The sequence below is a fragment of the Balaenoptera musculus genome, chromosome 1, assembly GCF_009873245.2.
Source record: "Balaenoptera musculus isolate JJ_BM4_2016_0621 chromosome 1, mBalMus1.pri.v3, whole genome shotgun sequence".
In the NCBI taxonomy this organism is placed as follows: Eukaryota; Metazoa; Chordata; class Mammalia; order Artiodactyla; family Balaenopteridae; genus Balaenoptera; species Balaenoptera musculus.
Window position 1 is genome coordinate 177948 of NC_045785.1, and position 17815 is coordinate 195762.

At 60.6% G+C, this 17815-nt stretch overlaps 1 protein-coding gene across 8 annotated transcripts in view; it reads right to left on the reverse strand.

Annotated features, from left to right (window-relative positions):
- Positions 1-2754: 2754 nt before the first annotated feature.
- C1H1orf159 (chromosome 1 C1orf159 homolog) overlaps positions 2755-17815 on the reverse strand; it is a 28721-nt gene continuing 13660 nt past the window's right edge. The window contains exons 1-11 of one of the 8 annotated variants that reach the window (XM_036851153.1): positions 12475-12566; positions 12051-12259; positions 11702-11905; positions 10840-10915; positions 8170-8256; positions 7755-7820; positions 5849-5983; positions 5229-5254; positions 5084-5114; positions 4675-4716; positions 2755-3953 (exon numbers count right to left, since the gene is read on the reverse strand). In XM_036851153.1, the coding sequence (XP_036707048.1) occupies positions 3856-3953; positions 4675-4716; positions 5084-5114; positions 5229-5254; positions 5849-5983; positions 7755-7820; positions 8170-8256; positions 10840-10915; positions 11702-11824 (684 nt within the window). In that variant the 5' untranslated portion in view covers positions 11825-11905; positions 12051-12259; positions 12475-12566 and the 3' untranslated portion in view covers positions 2755-3855. Of the gene's footprint in view, positions 3954-4674; positions 4853-5083; positions 5115-5228; positions 5255-5848; positions 5984-7754; positions 7821-8169; positions 8257-10839; positions 10916-11701; positions 12260-12474; positions 12567-12649; positions 15067-17815 lie in introns of those variants that run through there. The other 7 variants (XM_036851172.1, XR_005019739.1, XR_005019738.1 and 4 more) reach the window with 7 other exon arrangements.

A 17815-nucleotide genomic window follows, 5' to 3' on the forward strand; every position in this document is an offset into this window, starting at 1 on the left:
GGAGCCCCAGCGAGACGGGGGGGGCAGCCAGGCCTGCAGCCGCAAGGAGGCCGAGGCGCAGGGTGACTGCGGGACGAGAGGGGACCTGGGCTTCGGAAGGGGCTGGGGCTCCCCTGTGTGCTCCAGGAAGGGGGAGGAGCCCCAGCCAGGGGCTTGACGAGGGGGTGGGGCTCAGAGGGGGAGGGTGGGGACTCGGAGAAGGGGCGGGGGCCCAGAGAACGGGGAGTCTCGTCCGTGCGTGACTGACGGGGCTCTGGTTCCCACGAGTGTCGTGACGCAGGGTCGGTCACATGCTGCCTCCAGGAAGTGTCCTCGGTCCTCTGAGAACACCTTCCCAAGGGCTCCTGGGAATCTCCGAGCTCCTCAGTGGACAGTCAGTGCCCAGAGGCGAGGGGACAGGAATACCTGAGGGACGTGCCATCTGGGGTGCTGGCCAGGTCTCAGCGCACGGGACCTCAGCACACTTGGGGCCCACCTGGTCCCCACACACCTGCTCGCTCTCCAGCTTCACGAGGCAGGAGCAGCTGCTCCGGGTGTGAGCATGGGCTTCGCCTGAGGGGGCGGGCTGTTCACCGACTCACCCCAGCTGGGTGTGCGAGCGCGCGTGTCTGCGTGTGCAGGTGCGTGCACGCGTGAGGGGAGCACGGCGGCCGGCACGTGACCCCGGGGCTGGGACTCACTTGCTGGACCGGGCGGAGGACGAGGCCCACGGTGACCACCCCCGTCCAGTCACGGCTCTCAGATGTGGGGTCCCGGAGCCCTCAGGACACCTGGGAGTCCTGGGCTGGACACACAAGCTGTCCTCGGCCAGAGCAGGAGAGAGGCCTGCCCCCCGAGGCCCCCGCTGGCCACGGCCCCCCTGCCCCAGGACTGGGGTGAGGACCGGCTTCAGATCCCTGAGGGCTGCCGGGGGCACACGAAGCGGCCAGTTTGGGGAGAGGTCCCCACACGGGCGTAGATTCTGGTGTCCCCCACAGGTCAGAGGCTGGGCTGAAGCAGGGGCTCGGGGGGTGCAGTTGTGTCCGGCCTCCCCCCCACCGCCCGCCCGTCCCCACACACACTCTGGGCTCCTGACAGGCTTGGTGTGGCCCTCTGGCCACAAGGCGACTCTTCCGGTCCTGTCCCTCCAGCACCCAGTAGTGAGCTCGGTCCCCAAAGTCGGCCTGGCCTTGGAAGCCGGGTCCTTCTGGGGCCCGGTGCCCAGGCCCCCGCCAGGCCCTCTGCCCTCGGGTCACCCCCTCAGGCACCGCTCGCCCTGCTGTGCTCCCGCCTCCCACCTCTGCAGTGGTGCGTCCTCTTGCTGACCTCTGACTTCTGACGGCTCTGGGTGCTTCTCCGGCGCTGAGTGAGCGGATGAATGAACGAGCTGCAGCGTGACCCCCGGGCCGAGCCCACCAACCGCCCCCAGGCCGAGCTCACCTCCCGGGGCGTGGAGTTCCCCGTGGTGGTTGACACAGTGGGGCTGGGACGGGACACCTGCCTGCTTTGGCCTTAACTGATTACCCCAAAAATTGGCCTTATCTTGGCTTCTTACGTGAGGGCCTGGAGTCCGGGTGAGGAATGGGTGACGGAGAGAAACTGGGGAGGCGGCTGTGCATGGTGCCCGGCCCAGACGCCCTGCCCCTGCCAGCTGCCCCACCCCCATCTCGGGTGCCCCCCAACCCTGCCCACCGCTTTCTGGCCTGGATGCCCATCAGGGTCACGGGCTGACGAGTCCAGTGATGCCCCCCCCAACTATTTGGGGGCCTGAGACAGTCGCACCCAGGCCCAGGGGTCTCCGGCAGCTGAGAGCCCAAGGGGCCAGGCCACACAGGCCTGGGAAGTCAGGGGAAGCATCTCAAGTGTGGGGACCAGAGGGCTGCAGGTTCAAATTCAGAGCTGAGTTTTGCTGCCAGGGGTGGGGCAGAGCTGAGGCTGGGGGCTGCAGGCAGGGCAGGGGACAGGACATTAGAGAAGAGGGGCTCCGGGGGGCCCCGGGGAAGCCGAGGGTCATCTTGCACCCACAGGAACCCTGTGGGTGACCCACAGCCCCTCAAGGCTGTCAGCCTGGAGGCAGGAGGTTCCCGGGCAGCCGCCCCCCAGAACAGAGGGCAGAGCCTCCCCACATCCCTGGCTGTGCTGACGCGGCACCCAGGGCCAAGCAGACACCCGCCGGGTGCCCGGATGGCTGCAAGCCTCAGACGGGGCGGGCCAGGCTCTCTGCCCCGCCCCAGCTCTGTCCTGGCGGCTCTGGCTGGGACGCCCGGGGTGAAGCCCGCTGCCCGTCGGCAAAGGTCCCTGTGCTCGCCAGCCCCTCCGAGGGCCACCCACCCACAGGACCCCACCTCCCCAAGGTGCCGCCCGCCTGCACTCTGTACCCACATGTGGCTTCCTCCTGGGGGCTGTGAGACGGGCACCACGGCGACCTCCCCGAGGCCCCATGGGTGTCCTGGCTGCACGGGGGCCTGCAGTCACCTGTGACTTCACATCCCCCAATGGGCCCGGTCACTTTACAGAAAAGCCCCCCCAGGGGGCACCCACACTCTTTCCCATCTCAGTCCTGACGGCTGGGGGCCACCAGGGAGTCCTGCTCTCGTGAGGCAGCTTGGGACAAGCCCCCTTCTCCCGAGGCTAAGGTCCTGAGGGCTGAGGGCTGCCTGCGTGGGTGGGGGTCCTGGTCCTTGCTGAGGGCTCCCCGCCCTCCCCAGTGCGAGGCAGGGCTCGGCAGCAAGGCTTCACCCCTGCTGAGGAGCAGGTGAACCTTGGGCCAGCAAGAAAGGCCTGAGTGGTTTATTGACGCTGATTTCAGGTGGCCGCCCCTCTTGGCTGCCGGTCAGTCATCGTTCACGTCCTGGCGACCGAGCTCGTGTCCATAAACCACAAACACCCCAGCGAGAATCCCAGTGCAGAAAGCAGGAGGCTGGCCACAGAGGCCCTGCCGTGGGCCCCGCGGACGTGGACCAGACGCCGGAGGAGAAAACGTCAGTCCCCGCGGAGGCTCTGGGGAGGCCAGGCAGCACCCTGCCCGTGCTCAGCGGGCGCCCCGACGCTCCCCCATTTCCACAGGAACCCAGAGCCATCCCTCCGCAACCGGCCGAGGCAGGGAACACGGGCTGCCGCCTTGGGGCGGAGGCAGCGGGACGAGACTGCCGGCCAGGGCGGCCCTCGGCAGGTCCAGCGAGACAGCCAGCCCAGGCGGCAGTCACAGGTAAACGTGGCCCCGGGCTGACACGTCCCTGGGGGGCCTTGACCTCCAGCAGCTTCAGGCCAGTGTCCGTCCCAGTGCCTGGGGCCCAGGCAGGGTGCACATAAGGACAGCGTGCCTCTGGGACTTCTATACAAAATGCTTTCTGCTTAAACACAGGTTGAGAGTCAGCAGGAGACCAGACGACTCACTCCTGCAGCGCCTGGAAACGGGCAGCTGTGGCCGTGCAGGACAGCCCTGCGGGCGCCTGAGCCCGGGAGCCGGTTTGCAGGCCCCAAACTGCCTGTGTGTGGATGTGGCCGGACCCCCCGAAGGCCTCGGCCTCACTGCTCTCAGAGGGGGCGCAGGGGGTCTGCCCACCATGGGCTCCAAGGCGGAGGAGCACCCAGGTCCTGCAGGCTGTCTCTCCCGAGGAGCCTGGACCCCACGCGGCCGGGCTCCCCAGCCCGGCTCAGGGACAGAGGCCGGAGTGATGCCCCGGGTCAGTCACGCTGAGCGGCTGTGTGCGGTGAGGAAGGCCCGCAGGCAGGCGGCTCTCACTCCACATCTGTGGCTGGAGAGGGACGAGCCAGGGCCGTGTGCAGGCCTGTCCTGAGGCCTCACTGGGCAGCGCCCAGCCTTCGTGTGGGCCCCCCGTCGGCAGCACGCGGGGCTGTGGATGGGCCGCGGGATCAGACGTTGCTCACCCGGGCCTCCACGGAGGAGACGGCAGTGGGGCCCACGTCCCTGTCCGAGGGCCGCTCGCGCCGGACGTAGCGCGGCTTCCGCACTGAAACGGGGTCAGAGACAGGCGGGATCAGAGCGGGGCCTGGGGCGGCAGGGAGGGCCTGAGGTCGTGGGCCTCCCTCCCTGGGGCTCACGGGAGTGGGGCCGGAGCAGCCACGAGGGAGGAAGCCCACCGGGTTCCAGCTCCCGGACACCTGGCGCCCCTCGGCCCGGGAGAGGGTCCGGCTCTCCCGAAACACAGAGGCGCAGGTCATGTGGTGCACTGTAGGGTGGATGGTATCCCCCCCACTACACACGCGCGTCCACGTCCTAAGGCCCAGAACCTGCGGGTGCAACCTTACTTGGAAAAATGGTCTCTGCACATGTGATTATCTGATGGGCCCTAAATCCAGCGACCAGTGGCCTCGTGAGAGGGAGGGAGACACAGAGGGGAGAAGCCAGCTGAAGATGTGGCAGCGGCCGGAGGGACGCGGCCACAAGCCCAGGGACGCCTGGAGCCCCAGAGGCTGGGAGAGGCAGGAAGGACCCGCCCCAGAGCCTCCGGAGGGAGCAGGTGGCCTCCAGAACCGTGAGAGAAGGCACTTCTGTCCTCCCGAGCCCCCGGGCTGCATACTTCGTTACGGCCGCCCCAGGAGACTGACGCAGGCACCTTGTGTTTGGGCATGGCGCCGCTTTGGGGAGATCAGACAAGTGTCTCACTGGACAGGGCAGATCTCGCCTTGACCGAGGGACTTCTCTGTCCCCAAGGAGGAGGATATCCTCACCTGTCCCCACTCCAGACCTCCATACGGTGGCAGGAACACGGTCTGGGGAAGAGGCGGGTGGCCTGTGTGATGTGACCTCTGTGCTCACGGGGTCAACTGTGACACAGCTACTGCTCAGGAGGGACCACGGGAGGGCCCCGTGCCGGCCACTGGCTCCCTGCTCAGGCAGAGCTAGGACCTGGTGGAGGGCTGAGGGCAGCAGGGGTGACCCCCGACCCGTGTTGGGAACACCCCGCCCCCCCCCGACAGACTCAGCATCTCAGGAATAAAAGGGAAAAGGCACGAAAGCCGCGGTTGATGAAGGGGGGCTTGGCCGGCACCCCTGCAGCAGCCATGGGCCTGGCGTTCTGAAATTCCCACCAGAGACGAGGCATCCCGACAGGGCGAGGGACACGAAGCACTGACGCACCTGAGGACGGAGGTGGGGGAATCATCGCGGCCTTGAAAAGGGGAAAAGGCACAGTGAGAACTGCAGACAGGATGGCCCCCAGCCCAGACACACAGACACCCAGACGCACACGCACGGGGCCTCAGCCCGCTCATCGGGTACTTACAGCTTCGCCAGGCTGCAGGCCGGGGGCTGTAGGGGAGAGCACAGGTGTCACCTGGAGGCCACACAGCTGCCTCAGCCTGGGGGGGGCCCTCAGCCTGGGCGGGGGTCCCTCAGCCTCAGCGCAGGGGTCTCTCAGTCTGGGAGGGACCCTCAGCCTCCGCTGCTGGGCCCTCAGCTTGGGCAGGGGTCCACAGGCCTGAGGTGAGGGTCCATCAGCCTGGGGGTTCCACAAGCCTGCAGAGGGTCCCCGGCTACAAGCTCACTCCAGTCCCTCACTCCTGTGCCCAGCGGTGCCCTCAGCCTGCCCGGCCCCATCTCCCACCGCACTCGGGTGGTGTCCCGCCAGCGCTCTGGGGCCAGCCGCCCCCATCCCCAGCTTCCCGCCAGAGCAGACAAGCCGGCCTGCAGAGTGTCTGCCCCTGTCACCCTTCACACTGAGACCCCACGACATCCACCCAGAGCATTCCCAGGACGTGACCACCCCTCTTATCCTCAGACCCGAGAGCCACGTGACAACCCAGTCCCCTCCAGGGTGTCGCAGATGCGGCCTCGCACCGGACACCTGCATCTCGGCCCCAGCCCCGCTCCGTGCCCCCGGGCACACCCCGGCAGGAGGGGTACCTTTGTTTCTTCCATAGAAGACGTCAGGCAGCTTACTGGCACGCTTGAGGTAGAAGAATGCAGCCACGGAGAGGATGAGGCCCGAGCTGATGAGAAACGTCCCCAGGAAGAGGGAGGCTGCCACCTGGGGGCCCCCTGCAAGCGAGGTGAGGGCTGCCAGGGGTGCACACCTGGGCTCCCGCAGGGGCCGAGGGGTCCACACACAGGGGTGTGGGGCCCCCCTGCACTCGAACTGCCCAGGCCTCAGGTTCTCGGGGGCCTGGGCTGTCAAGACGTTCAGTGATCCTGGCCCCCGAGACCCCCATCCCCTCCCTTGACACTCAGTGCAGACTCTGGGGCCCCCATGGCCCTGGTGTGCGGATACACCCCACCTCGCCTCTCTGGAGCTGGTCAGCTGTCACCCGGGGTGGCCCTCCCAGCACCAAGATGCCTGCCGTCTTCACCTCCACAGGTTCAGGCGGGCCGGCGGGCGGACGCCGAGCTGGAGGCTCTGCATTTAGGTGCCCGTGGGAGGCGCCTTTCTGACCCTGACACACAGGCACAAGGCCGGCCACGCTAGAGCCTCAGGAGGGACGGGTTCCAGCTACACCGCCCCAAACTTGCCAACTGGAAGCGGGCGCAACACTGGACTGCAGGGGCCTCACCTGCCGCCCTCTGCCGCGAGGCCCAGGCCCACACCGCAAGAAGCTGGGGCTGTCCGGGCCCACCCTGCCCCAGACACTGCTGGTTGGCCCACGCCAGCACAAGGCCACTTGCTTCCGGTCCTGAGACTCGCAGGGAAGGCCTGAGCCCTTGGTCCAGGGCAACGTGTCCTCTGCTGAAGGACCAGGGTCTGGGGGGTCAGGACCCCCATCACAACCCAGTCACCTCAGAAGAGGTGGCTACACCCTGGGGCAGGCCCCGCTCCGCGACTGCAGTGGTCACTGGTGGCCTGGGCACCACACCCCCACAGCCTGGCCACTCCCTGTGGCTCGGCCAGCGTCCCAGGTACGACAGGATGCCTGGCAGCAGGAACAGGCGGGGGAGCAGAGCGTCTCCCGTGTCTGCACCTGAGGACCAGGTGGTGTGGAGGGCACGTCTGTCTGCCTGCAGTGTCTGCAGTCCCCTCCAAGACCGATGTCCTAGAAGAGCCACCAGGGACGGTGCAAGGGGACCTCACATGCCCTCCCACCTTGGAGAACTGCACGTCCTGAGCTCCCAGGGACCAAGGGGCCGGGGGGCCTCTAAGCAAGGCAACGGGTTAAGACGTGGGCTTCCCTGGTGGCACAGTGGTTAAGAATCCGCCTGCCAATACAGGGGACACGTGTTCGGGCCCTGGTCCGGGAGGATCCCACATGCTGCAGAGCAACTAAGCCCATGCGCCACAACTACTGAGCCTGTGCTCTAGAGTCCGTGAGCCACAACTACTGAGCCCACGTGCCACAACTACTGAAGCCCGCACGCCTAGAGCCTGTGCTCTGCAACGAGAAGCCACCGCAATGAGAGGCCTGCGCACTGTGAGGAAGACTGGCCCCCGCTCGCTGCAACCAGAAAAAACGAAAGCCCGCACGCAGCAACAAAGACCCAACGCAGCCAAAACTAACTAACTAACTAAATTAATTAAAAAAAAAAAAAAAAGGGTTAAGACGTGCAGCCCGTTCAGAGGCACGTGGGGGCCCACGCCAAGTCTTTTGAATCAACCCCAGACCCTGACTTCAAAGCCGGCCGAGCTTCCATACCGTCCGGGGTCCTGCTCCGTGACCAGCGCTGGGTCCCGGGACAGAGCTCTTGGCTGGGGTGGAGCCTGCCCTTGACTGTGGACGTGGCCCTGCCGTGGCCAGCATCGGTGGTTGGGTCTGCGCTGGGAATGGCTCCGATGGCGCCCCCGTGTCCCCCCAGGACTGGTCCGGTGAGCCGAGAGACTTACCAAAGCTCGGCCGCCCGGGCGTCCCTGTGCTCCTGTTCATGGGGAAGTGTGCGCCCCGGGCAGCGACTGCGGGCGAGCAGAGCAGTCAGTGCGGCTGGCTCCACAGGCCGCCCAGACCCACGTGAGGTCCTGGACCAGGCACGGGGGCCCCGCGGAGGACCCCTGGGGAGCCAGAGACGCAGCCCAAATGGGCCGGAAATGAGACAGGGAGGCGGCCGTGGGGGCAGAGCAGCCCCCACCCCACAGCTGTCCTGAGGGGCAAGAGGACTCGGGGAGAGGGCTCCTGGGAGGTGTCCACCGAGGGACAGTGGCCCAGGTGTGGGGACAACCACGAGAACTCCCATCCTTTCCTCCAGGACTTGCAGGTGTGGACCCTTGGTGAGAAGCAGGCAGGGGGAGGGGCGGGGGGACGTACAGCCTCTGCACTCGGAGCTGTTGTGAGTTCCGTTCCTGCAGCGGATGCAGCTGACGGTCCCGTCCTCGGCCCGGTGCCCGTAGCAGCCTGTGGCGGGAGACAGGAGGCTCGGCTCAAAGCAAGCCCATGCCAGCCGGCTGCCTTCGGGGAGCACTATGCTTTGAGTCTGTAAAACCACATTTATTCCAGGACGCTAGTTCACCCACTCTGGAAGCTTGGATGGATTTCAGAACAAGAACCGCCGCCACGGGAACCGCAGCCAGCCCTCTCTCGCACAGGGATTCCCACCGGCCCCTTGCCAGATGTCTCGGAAAGGGTTTCAGAGGCCCGGATGGGGACCCGAAATCGACAGGTGCCGAGTATACACGCTGGAGGGGACCAGAGGCGAGCCCCACCTCCCACGTCCACCAGGGGCTGCAGCGCACTCCCGCTCGGCCGCCACGAGGGACGAGGTCCGTCTGCGCCAGTGTGCTGCTGTCCGCCCCGCCCCCGGGCGGCCCAAGCACATTCGAACCGCATTCCTGCCCTGACCAACGCCGCGGCCAGTGGCCTCCCCACAGCCTGCGGCCCGCCCTGCAGCTGGGAGTGGTCCAGCTCTTGCCAGCCAGCGGTCTGCGGACAGCCCACCTTGCCAACTGCGCCCTTTAAGGGCAGAAATTGTGTCTTACACCTTTATTTCTTCTTAACACCCCGGCACGTAGCACGGGCTGAGAGAACGCACTGGAGAAATACTGGTTGCAGGTGCTGGAGGCCAGCACAGACCTGACCAGCACGCAGTCTACACACAAACGGGCCCCTCAGAGGAAGGCCTTCCTGCTGTGACGCCAAGCAGATGGCAGGGCCTGAAGAGTGATGGGGGCAGACGGGCTGAGCGCCGGGCCAGGAGGCCACGTCAGACCCAACGTGGAATTGTACAGTATCAGGAACAGGCCTTCGTTTCTCGTAAGAACAGGGCTTCTCTTCTGAAGTAGCTGGGCTCCTTCCCTTCACTCGGCATTTCTTGGGAGGGGCTGACCTCTGGGGGGCTGCTCGAGGAGGCCTAGGAACATGGGGTCCTGGGTAACAGGCCTGTCGCCAAGGCAACGATTCTCCCGAGAGCTCCCTCCGCCAGCCCCAAGGTACCTGGGCTCCTTGGTAAAGCTGCCAGGGCTGCTGGCCACAAGGAGGCCCTGCGCTGTGTGTGCAGGGACAAAGCACAGCTGGGGGCCAGGACCAGTGACCAGATTTAAGGAGCGAAGGTTGACCTTGCTGAGCCTTAAAGCCCCTTGAAAAACAGCCCAGGGCCTGGCTCACTGGGTTCCCTGCCTTACCCAGTGAGTAAGGAAGGTCACCGCCTGGCAGGGCCAGGAACCTCAGCATGTGGGGACCTCAAGAAAAGAGGAATTCACCCAAACCTAGAGGTACTGCAGGCAGAGTCTGGTGCTGAGTCCTTGGCTTGGCTTCCTGGACTCGAGAGGCCCTGTGAAAAGGCCAGCAAAGCAGACTTAAGAAGAGCCTCTGTGGTCAGTCACTGTTGTGGCTAAATTCCCTTAAACAATCAGGCCAAGTTTGGTGAGGCTGGACTTATTCTTAAGACAACGAGTGTCACTGTGACTCTGTCTGGTAGAAAGGGGCCGGCGGTGGAGAGAAGCGACCGTTCAGTAGGAAACTGCGATCCGTCCGTCGGAGCAGATTCCAGTCCTGCCCACCGTCCTTGAGGCCCAGCCGCCTGTGAACCGGACCGGACACTGAAACCTCCCCGCCTCCCCCGCTGTCGAGCTCTGACTCTCCACACTAACGTTTCCGCTTCTCTCCCACCCTTCTGACTTGGAATCACAAGAACCAAAACTGCCATTTCCCAAAGCCCTGCAAACTGATGTGAACTTCAGGCCGTCACCTCGACAGGTCGTGGCAACGGCGGGCCACTGGGAAAGATCCTGCGTCGAGGGTCTCCACGCTGTCCCCTCCCCACCTACTGCCCACACGCAGAGGCCTCACTGGTGGGGGCCCACCCACAATCCTCTTCCTGAACTGAGTCTGACAGGGCGGCCTGTCCCAGGACTGAGGGCCAGTGAGACACGGGAGCTGCTGCTTATCTGGTTCTTTTCTGCTTGCTCCATCCGTTTCCTCTCCCCTTTGCCGACCTCCTATCCCACAACTGCTAACCCAAATCTCTCCACAGCTACCAACTTGGCTTTTGATATGTGAAACTTTCCAAAGGTAAAGTTTCAAGTGGGGAGGAGACAAACCCCATATGGGAGCTGCCCCCCGCCCCCCAACCAGGAGAAGATGGGAGTCGGGCGACCATATTACAATCATCCCCGGCCTCCTTCAGCTGCCCCGGTGTTTCAGCCACTTGCCCACAATCGCCTCCTTGTTCAACGTGATGTGTAAGCGCTGAGATTCTGCCACTTACTTGGGACTCCATTTCCTCCCGTGTCCCGTAAAGCTTGTACACATTTCTGGACTTTGCTGCGCCTGTCTTATGTCAGCTTGTCTCAGGCCAGCTGAAACTCCCTGCGAGGGAAGAGGCAGTCCTACCTGCCCCCACCCCGCAGGCCTGGAGCCACCGTGCCCTCCTGGGGTCCTGCCCCACCTCCAGGACGAGGCCCCATCACCCTCGCTGCCTCTGCCCACCCCTCTGGCCCCTCCTTCCCGAGGCCATCTAGGCTGGCTCATGCCAAAGCTCACCTGGGCCACACAGGCTAGTGCCTGGGCAGGTGGCGTTGGTGTCCACCACGTCCACACAACACTTGGGCTGCTGGCCCTAGAGGGGAGATAGTGGTGAGTTTCCAGACCCTGCGGCCGGGCAGCTTGTGTGGGCCAGGCCCAGGGCGGTATCTGCAGAGGGGCTCCCAGCAAGCTCACCCCAACACCTGGGGCTCTGGCCTCTTGTAGTCAGCGTCCGGTGACTGTGCCCCGCTGACCCAGAGCAAGGTGAGGACGCACGGCCACACCACACGGACGCTCCCCGGGACAGCACCTGGCGTCCGGCGAGCGTTTGGTGACTGAGCCAACAACCGAAGTGTTGGGCTGGCACCTGCCAGGGCACATTCCGCGGCACCTGGACTCCCAAAGGCAGGAAGGAGACCCCCTCGGGGGATCCCTCGGGGCCCACCCAGAGATTCTGTTGGGGGTGGGCTAGAGCGGCCTGGTGGGCAGGGGGTGGTCCTCTCCTCCACTGCCCGCCCACCCTCCCCTTGGGGCCTCCCTGCAGCCCTTTCTTTTCTCACGGGGGTCTCCTGGGTCACGGGAAGAGCTGCCATCTTCGCCTTGTGGGCCACAGGTGGGCACAGGGCAGGCATTTCAACCGTGAAGTTATTTATATTAGTCGCCACTTGCAGCTGGTGGCTTTGAAAATCAAAAGATGAAGCTGCTAAGAAAGGAAGCACATGTGTTCCTGGGCAGTGGTGAAAGAGGAAGATAAATCCAGGCCCCCTTGGCCTCCCTAGTGAGAGCCTGTGCAGCCCTCACAGTGTGTCTGCCCGTGCTCCCGACCAAACAGCCCACATTCCTGGACGCTTCTGTGATGCTTCTGCAATTCTACAGACACCTGCATCGGGGTTTCCAGCTTGGCCCGCACAGAGGAAAGGTCTGGCCCAGAGCAGCAGGGTGGGGAGGAGGCAAACACGCCGGCCAGGCCCACGTGCAGGAGTGGGCGGTGTGGGCGCTGCATTCACACACCAGACGGCGGCGTCCGGGGCAGCTCTGCTCCGTGCGTTCATCCCGGCCGAGCTGGCTTCCCAGGACTGGCACACTGTGATTTGCAAGGGGCACCTCAGGGCGACTGAGGAATGGTGGGCGCCTCCCGGACACCAGCGGGCCGAGGCCAAGCCCGAGAGGGATGCCTGGGCGCCCCGTCCCACCCAACCCGGCAGGGGCCGAGCGGCTGGACGGCTCACCGTCCTGCAGGACGAGCAGCTGGGTGTGTGCAGACATGGCCGGGCACCTCCAGAAACCACAGCCTGGCACACCTGTGTCGCCGGCTTGGGAGAGCCATGACCTGGCCGAGTCTGAGCCTGAAGTGGGCGTCTCTGTCCGCCCCACTAGCTGTGGCCAGTGCCAGTGGGGGCAGCTCTGTGGAGGCCCTATTTCAGCTCCAGAAAGAGGTCTAGTTGGGCAGAGGGAAAGGAGGTTCTAGCAGGCAGAGTGGAGCCGGTGCCGGGGGTGGGGCTGTGCGTCTGCTGCCCGCCCAGAGGCACAGGCCCCTCTGACCCTGACAGTGGGCACGGTCAGCATCTCGGGGGCCGGGACGAGGGTGGCACCTAAAGGTGGAAGGGAGAGCCCCTGGGAGAAGAGCCCACGAGCCACGTGACGGGTGCTCACCGCACTTCCTGAGGATCTACTGGCAACTTCCACCAGGAGGCTGGCCAGGAGGACGGCGCGCTGGAGCGCCATGTCCCGGAGCTCAGGGTCTGCGAGAGAGAGGGGTGCTGTGTGGCCACAGGCGACGCCTGGCAGGGCAGGGCACCGGGCCGGGGCCAGGGTGTAGGATGCTTACCTGGCCCTCCTGGAGCCCGGCAGACCCTCGGTCCGGGGCCTGCAAATCGAGGTGGACAGGTGAGGCCGTGCTGCTGGTCAAGCGCAGCCAAACCACGCCTGGGGCTCGGGGTCCAACTGGACTTTTCATCAGGAACCCCCACGGCTCAGCCCACCCGGATCAGGATCTGACGGACGCACTCCCTCCTCCGCCAGTTTTCCACCGTTCGCTGCTGCTTCCCGGAAGGAGGACTGAGCAGAGGGGGTCTGGGTGAGCCAGTCCTGCCTCAGAGCTCGGACGGCCCTCCCACCCGCCATCTCATCCTGTCCTCATAAGACCCGAATTCGATTTCCAGTATTTTCACCCACAGACAGAATGGCAAGGGTGCCTCTGGGGCGGCCAGGCTGGTCAGGGGCCCTCGGTCTTACAGTTTTGTGCCGTTTGCCCTGTTGTCATCACGGAAGGGTGTGTGAAAAACATCCAGCTGGGGCAATAAAAGCCGTGACACAGGCAGTACTGGGTACAGATGCTTCTGGCGGGGTGATGGATCCAGAGAGCAAACAGACAAAATACGACCACAGACTGCAAGTAAACTTCCTAACACTAAAACCACATGAAACGCGACAGCCCACGTGATTCAGTGCTCACGGTGCCACGTTTCTAACGTAACCGGGGAAACACACCAGCCTGCACAACCCCGGAAGTAAATTGTTAGTCGGGTTTTTATTCTGAAAGGTGGGAACCACAATTATAATCTGTCCCAAACACATAAAAGTCACCTCTAAAAAGACTTTTTTCTTAACAGAAACAGCTGCAAGGTGGAGCTGCGCGTGAGGGGGACTGGTTCAGGTTCCAGAGAGGGCGCACTTGGGGCTGGGGGACGAGAAGCCCCTCCGCCCACTGGCCCAGGGCCTGGGGGTCCCGGGCTGGGGTCTGTCCTGCCATTCGCTCTGTGCTGGCTTCAGTCCAGGCTGATGGAGCGGACGCCGCCCCTCCCCACCCCACACCAAGTCCCCCCATTAAAAACACCTGCTCTTCCCTGCGGCACCATCCCCTTTCTAGAAGGTGAAATCCCCTCAGTTGGCAACTACTGGTGTCACATGTCACAGCCGCATTGACACCTTTGATTCAGGAATCAGGTCTCAGTGGACACCTCTGTCTGCTACTCAGTGGACACGACTGAGTAGTGTCCACACCGTGCGGCCCCTCCACGGCCCCCGCCCGCCCGGCCAAGCCCTGCCGCTGCACGTGGACTGTGTCTTCTGGAATTTCAGGAGAACGGACCACACTGTCCGCGCACCTTGGGTCGGGCTCCTGCCCTTCAGCACGGCCACAGCGATCTTCAGATTCCTCCGTACTTTGCCCTCTCGTGGCTGAGTGGCATCCACTGCGAGGACACTTCCCCTGCCCACTGCCTGCTGATGGCCATGTGGCTGTTTCCACATTTTGGTGGCTAACGCTGCTGGGGACGTTCGTGGGCCCGTTCCTGCACGGTCGCTTGCTTTCCTTCCTCTTGGGTAAATACTTGGAAGCACCGGGTCAAGGGAACTCGCTGGGAAGCTGCCCTGCTGTTCTCGGGCAGCGGCTCCGTGTGCAGCCCCAGCTGCCCTGGGTGGCTCACCTGCTCTGGCCCTGCCAGCTAGTGGCCTCGCACCGGTGGGCGGGCAGCGGTTCTCCTGCTGTTCCAACCTGCGTTTCCCTGGTAACCAGCGATAGTCAGCACCTCTGTCCTGCTTGTCAGCCATTCACACATCTTACATCTCTCATAACGTGTCTATTCACATCTTGGGGCCACATTGTTCGGCTGGGTCATCTGCCTATTATTATGTGCTAACTCTTCATGTATTTTGTCAGATATATGTACTGTAAATATTTTCTCCCATTTTGTGACTTGTGTTTTCATTTTCTAATGGGTATCTTTAGAAGAACAAATGTTTTCATTTTGATAAAATCGAATGCATCCATTTTTTCTTTTATGGTTCTGGCTTTTTGCGTCCTAAGAAATCTCTGCCTTGATCTCAGGGTCATAAGGATTTCCTGTGTTTTCTTTGAGTTACTTTTGTGTCATGGTGTGAAGTAAAGATCAAGTTCATTTTTCTTCCCTATGTATATCCAGTTGTTGTAGCACCATGTGTTAAAAAGACTTTCCTTTTCATATTAAATTATCTTGACATCTTTGTTGAAAATCAGTTGTCTGTGTGTGGGTCTACTTCTGGACTTTGTATTCTGTTCCATTCATCTGTGTGTCACCAGTGCCACACAGTCTCAACTACTGAAGCTTTACAGAAAGTCTGAAGTCAGGTAGAGTGAAGCCCTGCTTTGTGTAACTGCTTTGGCAATTCCAGGTCACCTGCATTTCCATGTTTTAGAATCATCTTGTCAATTACTACAAAAAGCCTTCTGGAATCTTGACTGGGATAATTGACATTTTAACAATATTGAGTCTTCTAATCTACAAACATGCTCTCTCTCCATTTCTTCAAGTTGTCTTTGTTTATTTTTTAAAATATTTATTTATTTAGGCTGCACCGGGTCTTAGTTGCGGCACGCGGGGATCTGTTTTTAGTTGTGGCATGTGGGACTAGTTCCCTGACCAGGAATTGAACCCGGGCCCCCTGCATTGGGAGCGCAGAGTCTTAGCCACTGGACTAACAGGGAAGCCCCTTCAAGTTGTCTTTAATTTCTCTCAGCAATGTTCTGTGGCTTTCAGTGAAGAGGCGCTCTTACACATCTTTTGTTAAACTTATTACTAAATATTTTGTCTTTGGGTATTATTGTAAATATAATTAACTCTCTAATTTCTTTTTTTTTGAACAACACTTGAATGACCTTTAATGTGCTTAGAACAAATCACTTTACAAAAAGCACGAACACTTTTTAAAACATAACTTTGGGGACTTCCCTGGTGGTGCAGTAGTTAAGAATCCGCCTGCCAATGCAGGGGACACGGGTTCGAGCCCTGGTCTGGGAAGATCCCACACGCCGCGGAGCAACTAAGCCCGTGAGCCGCAACTGCTGAGCCCGCGTGCTGCAACTACTGAAGCCCACAAGCCTAGAGCCCGTGCTCCACAACAAGAGAAGCCACCGCAATGAGAAGCCCACGCATCACAACAAAGAGTAGCCCCTGCTCGCCGCAACTAGAGAAAGCCCATGCGCAGCAATGAAGATCCAACACAGCCAAAAATAAATTAATTTTTTAAAAAAGTAACTTTGGACACTACACAAATTAAAATAATAACACAGTCGCATGGTGTGATCCTCTAAACTGGACTTTAGGAATCTCTGAGCAATTTACTAGAATTCTAAATGTTCATCCAATGAGCCTAGGTATGTTTCTACAGATTTGAATGTTGCTCTGAGAACAGGTGCTCAAAGACGAGTTCCCTCTGTCAATCTCCACAGTTTTCCAAGGTCAAGTTACCTGTGAACCCATTTGCAACCTCACTCCTTAAAAGTGTCCTATGAAATAAACCAGCAGGAAGTATCGGGCAGAAACCGATTCCCAGGAGACATACGGATAAGCAAGTCAAATATTAAACATTCTATTTGAAAGAGAAAAAAAGCGAAGAAAGATGCACCAATACACCTCGTTCAAAGAACAGAAGTTTCTACTAAAAGGCAAAAGTTGCACAGCAGCAGTTACAACTTTCAATAGTATTTTGTTACACTGAAAGACATACCCTGCCATATATCTTGCAGGGAAACTTTCAAGAGGGGTCATGCCTAATCCATCCCATAAACTTAAAAATGGCCAAATCTGAAACTCACCAAGTCGTTTTAGAGATGAGGAGCAGGGCCACAGATGTTAGGTGCCATCGTTTATGGCCATCAGGAGTCAGCATTTTATTCACTAGCCCCTGGCTGAAGCACTCTATCCTTTACTGCAGGACTTCATCCCCTTGCTAAAAACCCACGACATCAAAAAATGTCGTTCTAACCACAAAGCAGTCTGCAATGTAAGCCACCTGCTCCTTTGTTTTCCTTGAGGCCAGATTATCACCAGCCAGGACTTCTGTATAAGGACCTTCCCCACGCTTGAAGTGGTGTATTAAGTCAACCGCAGGCCAAGCTCTTTAACGTTTCCTCTGTTGGAATTACTTCTCTGCCCCGGACGAGCACCTGCTCTGCACCTCTTGAGCTGGGCAGCCCCAGATGTGCTAACTGTCCTAACAGAGGTATGTCCACAGGGTAACCTGAGCCAGTGCTGACTGTCATGGTGACGTGACATCAGAAAGTTTGAAAAGCAGCGTGGGAACTGCAAACCCATGTGAACGGTTCAGGTTAAAACAGTCAAGTTCAGAGTAATACTGGCAGACAGGGGAGGAAAAGAGCGTGCGAAAAAATGGTCTAATTCACCTGCGTGAGTCGATCACACTTGGTAAGGCAGTGGGACAGAAGTGAAGAACGGAGAGGAACACTGAGGGGAAAGAGACCACGATGGAAAGCAACGGTTAACTCGAGGCCAGAGGGACAGAAGCACCTCAGTCTGTGCTCCTGCAAAATATACACAGTGATCTGCCAACTGGCATGCTCAATGTGGTGTGTTGCCTCTGGAGTCCTTAGGAGGAAGCGGTGAAGGGCCCAACATTTCAGAGGTTTTCCGGGGTAATTTCAAGCTCTGTAGCCCCAGCTCTCAGACAGCGGCAGTCTGATTCTACTATGTCTTGTCCTTCTCTTGAACTTTGTCCACTTGTTCCGCTTCTGGTGGTCCCTTCTCCTTCCTGCTTTTATTCAGCGTGGCTGGTGCGGACCACCGCCAGCCCCTCGCAGCAGCAGCGCCCCACCCCCACCAGCCACCGCCGCCCGGGGACTGAGCCGTTCACTCGCTCGCAGTTCCCCTTTTCCAGGCTCCCAGGGGCTGCGGTGGCCTCTAATTGCATTTCATAACAGTTTGCTGTTAGTATACAAAAGTACAAGTAAAATTTGCATATTAACCTTGAGTTCTGAGATTTTGCTAAATTCACTTAATAGTTCTAGCAGTTTTTCACAGATTTCTTAGTGTCTTCTATATAAATAATCATGTCCTATGCAAATAAATACAGCTGTACTTTACTTTTCTTAGAAACTTGTTTTAGGGCACAGCAGTTGGTCTTTGTTAGAGAATACGCACTTAGAAGGAATTTGTGTTCTGCTTCTGATGGGTGTGGCTTTCCACAAATATCAATCAGGTCAAGATGCCTGGGAGCA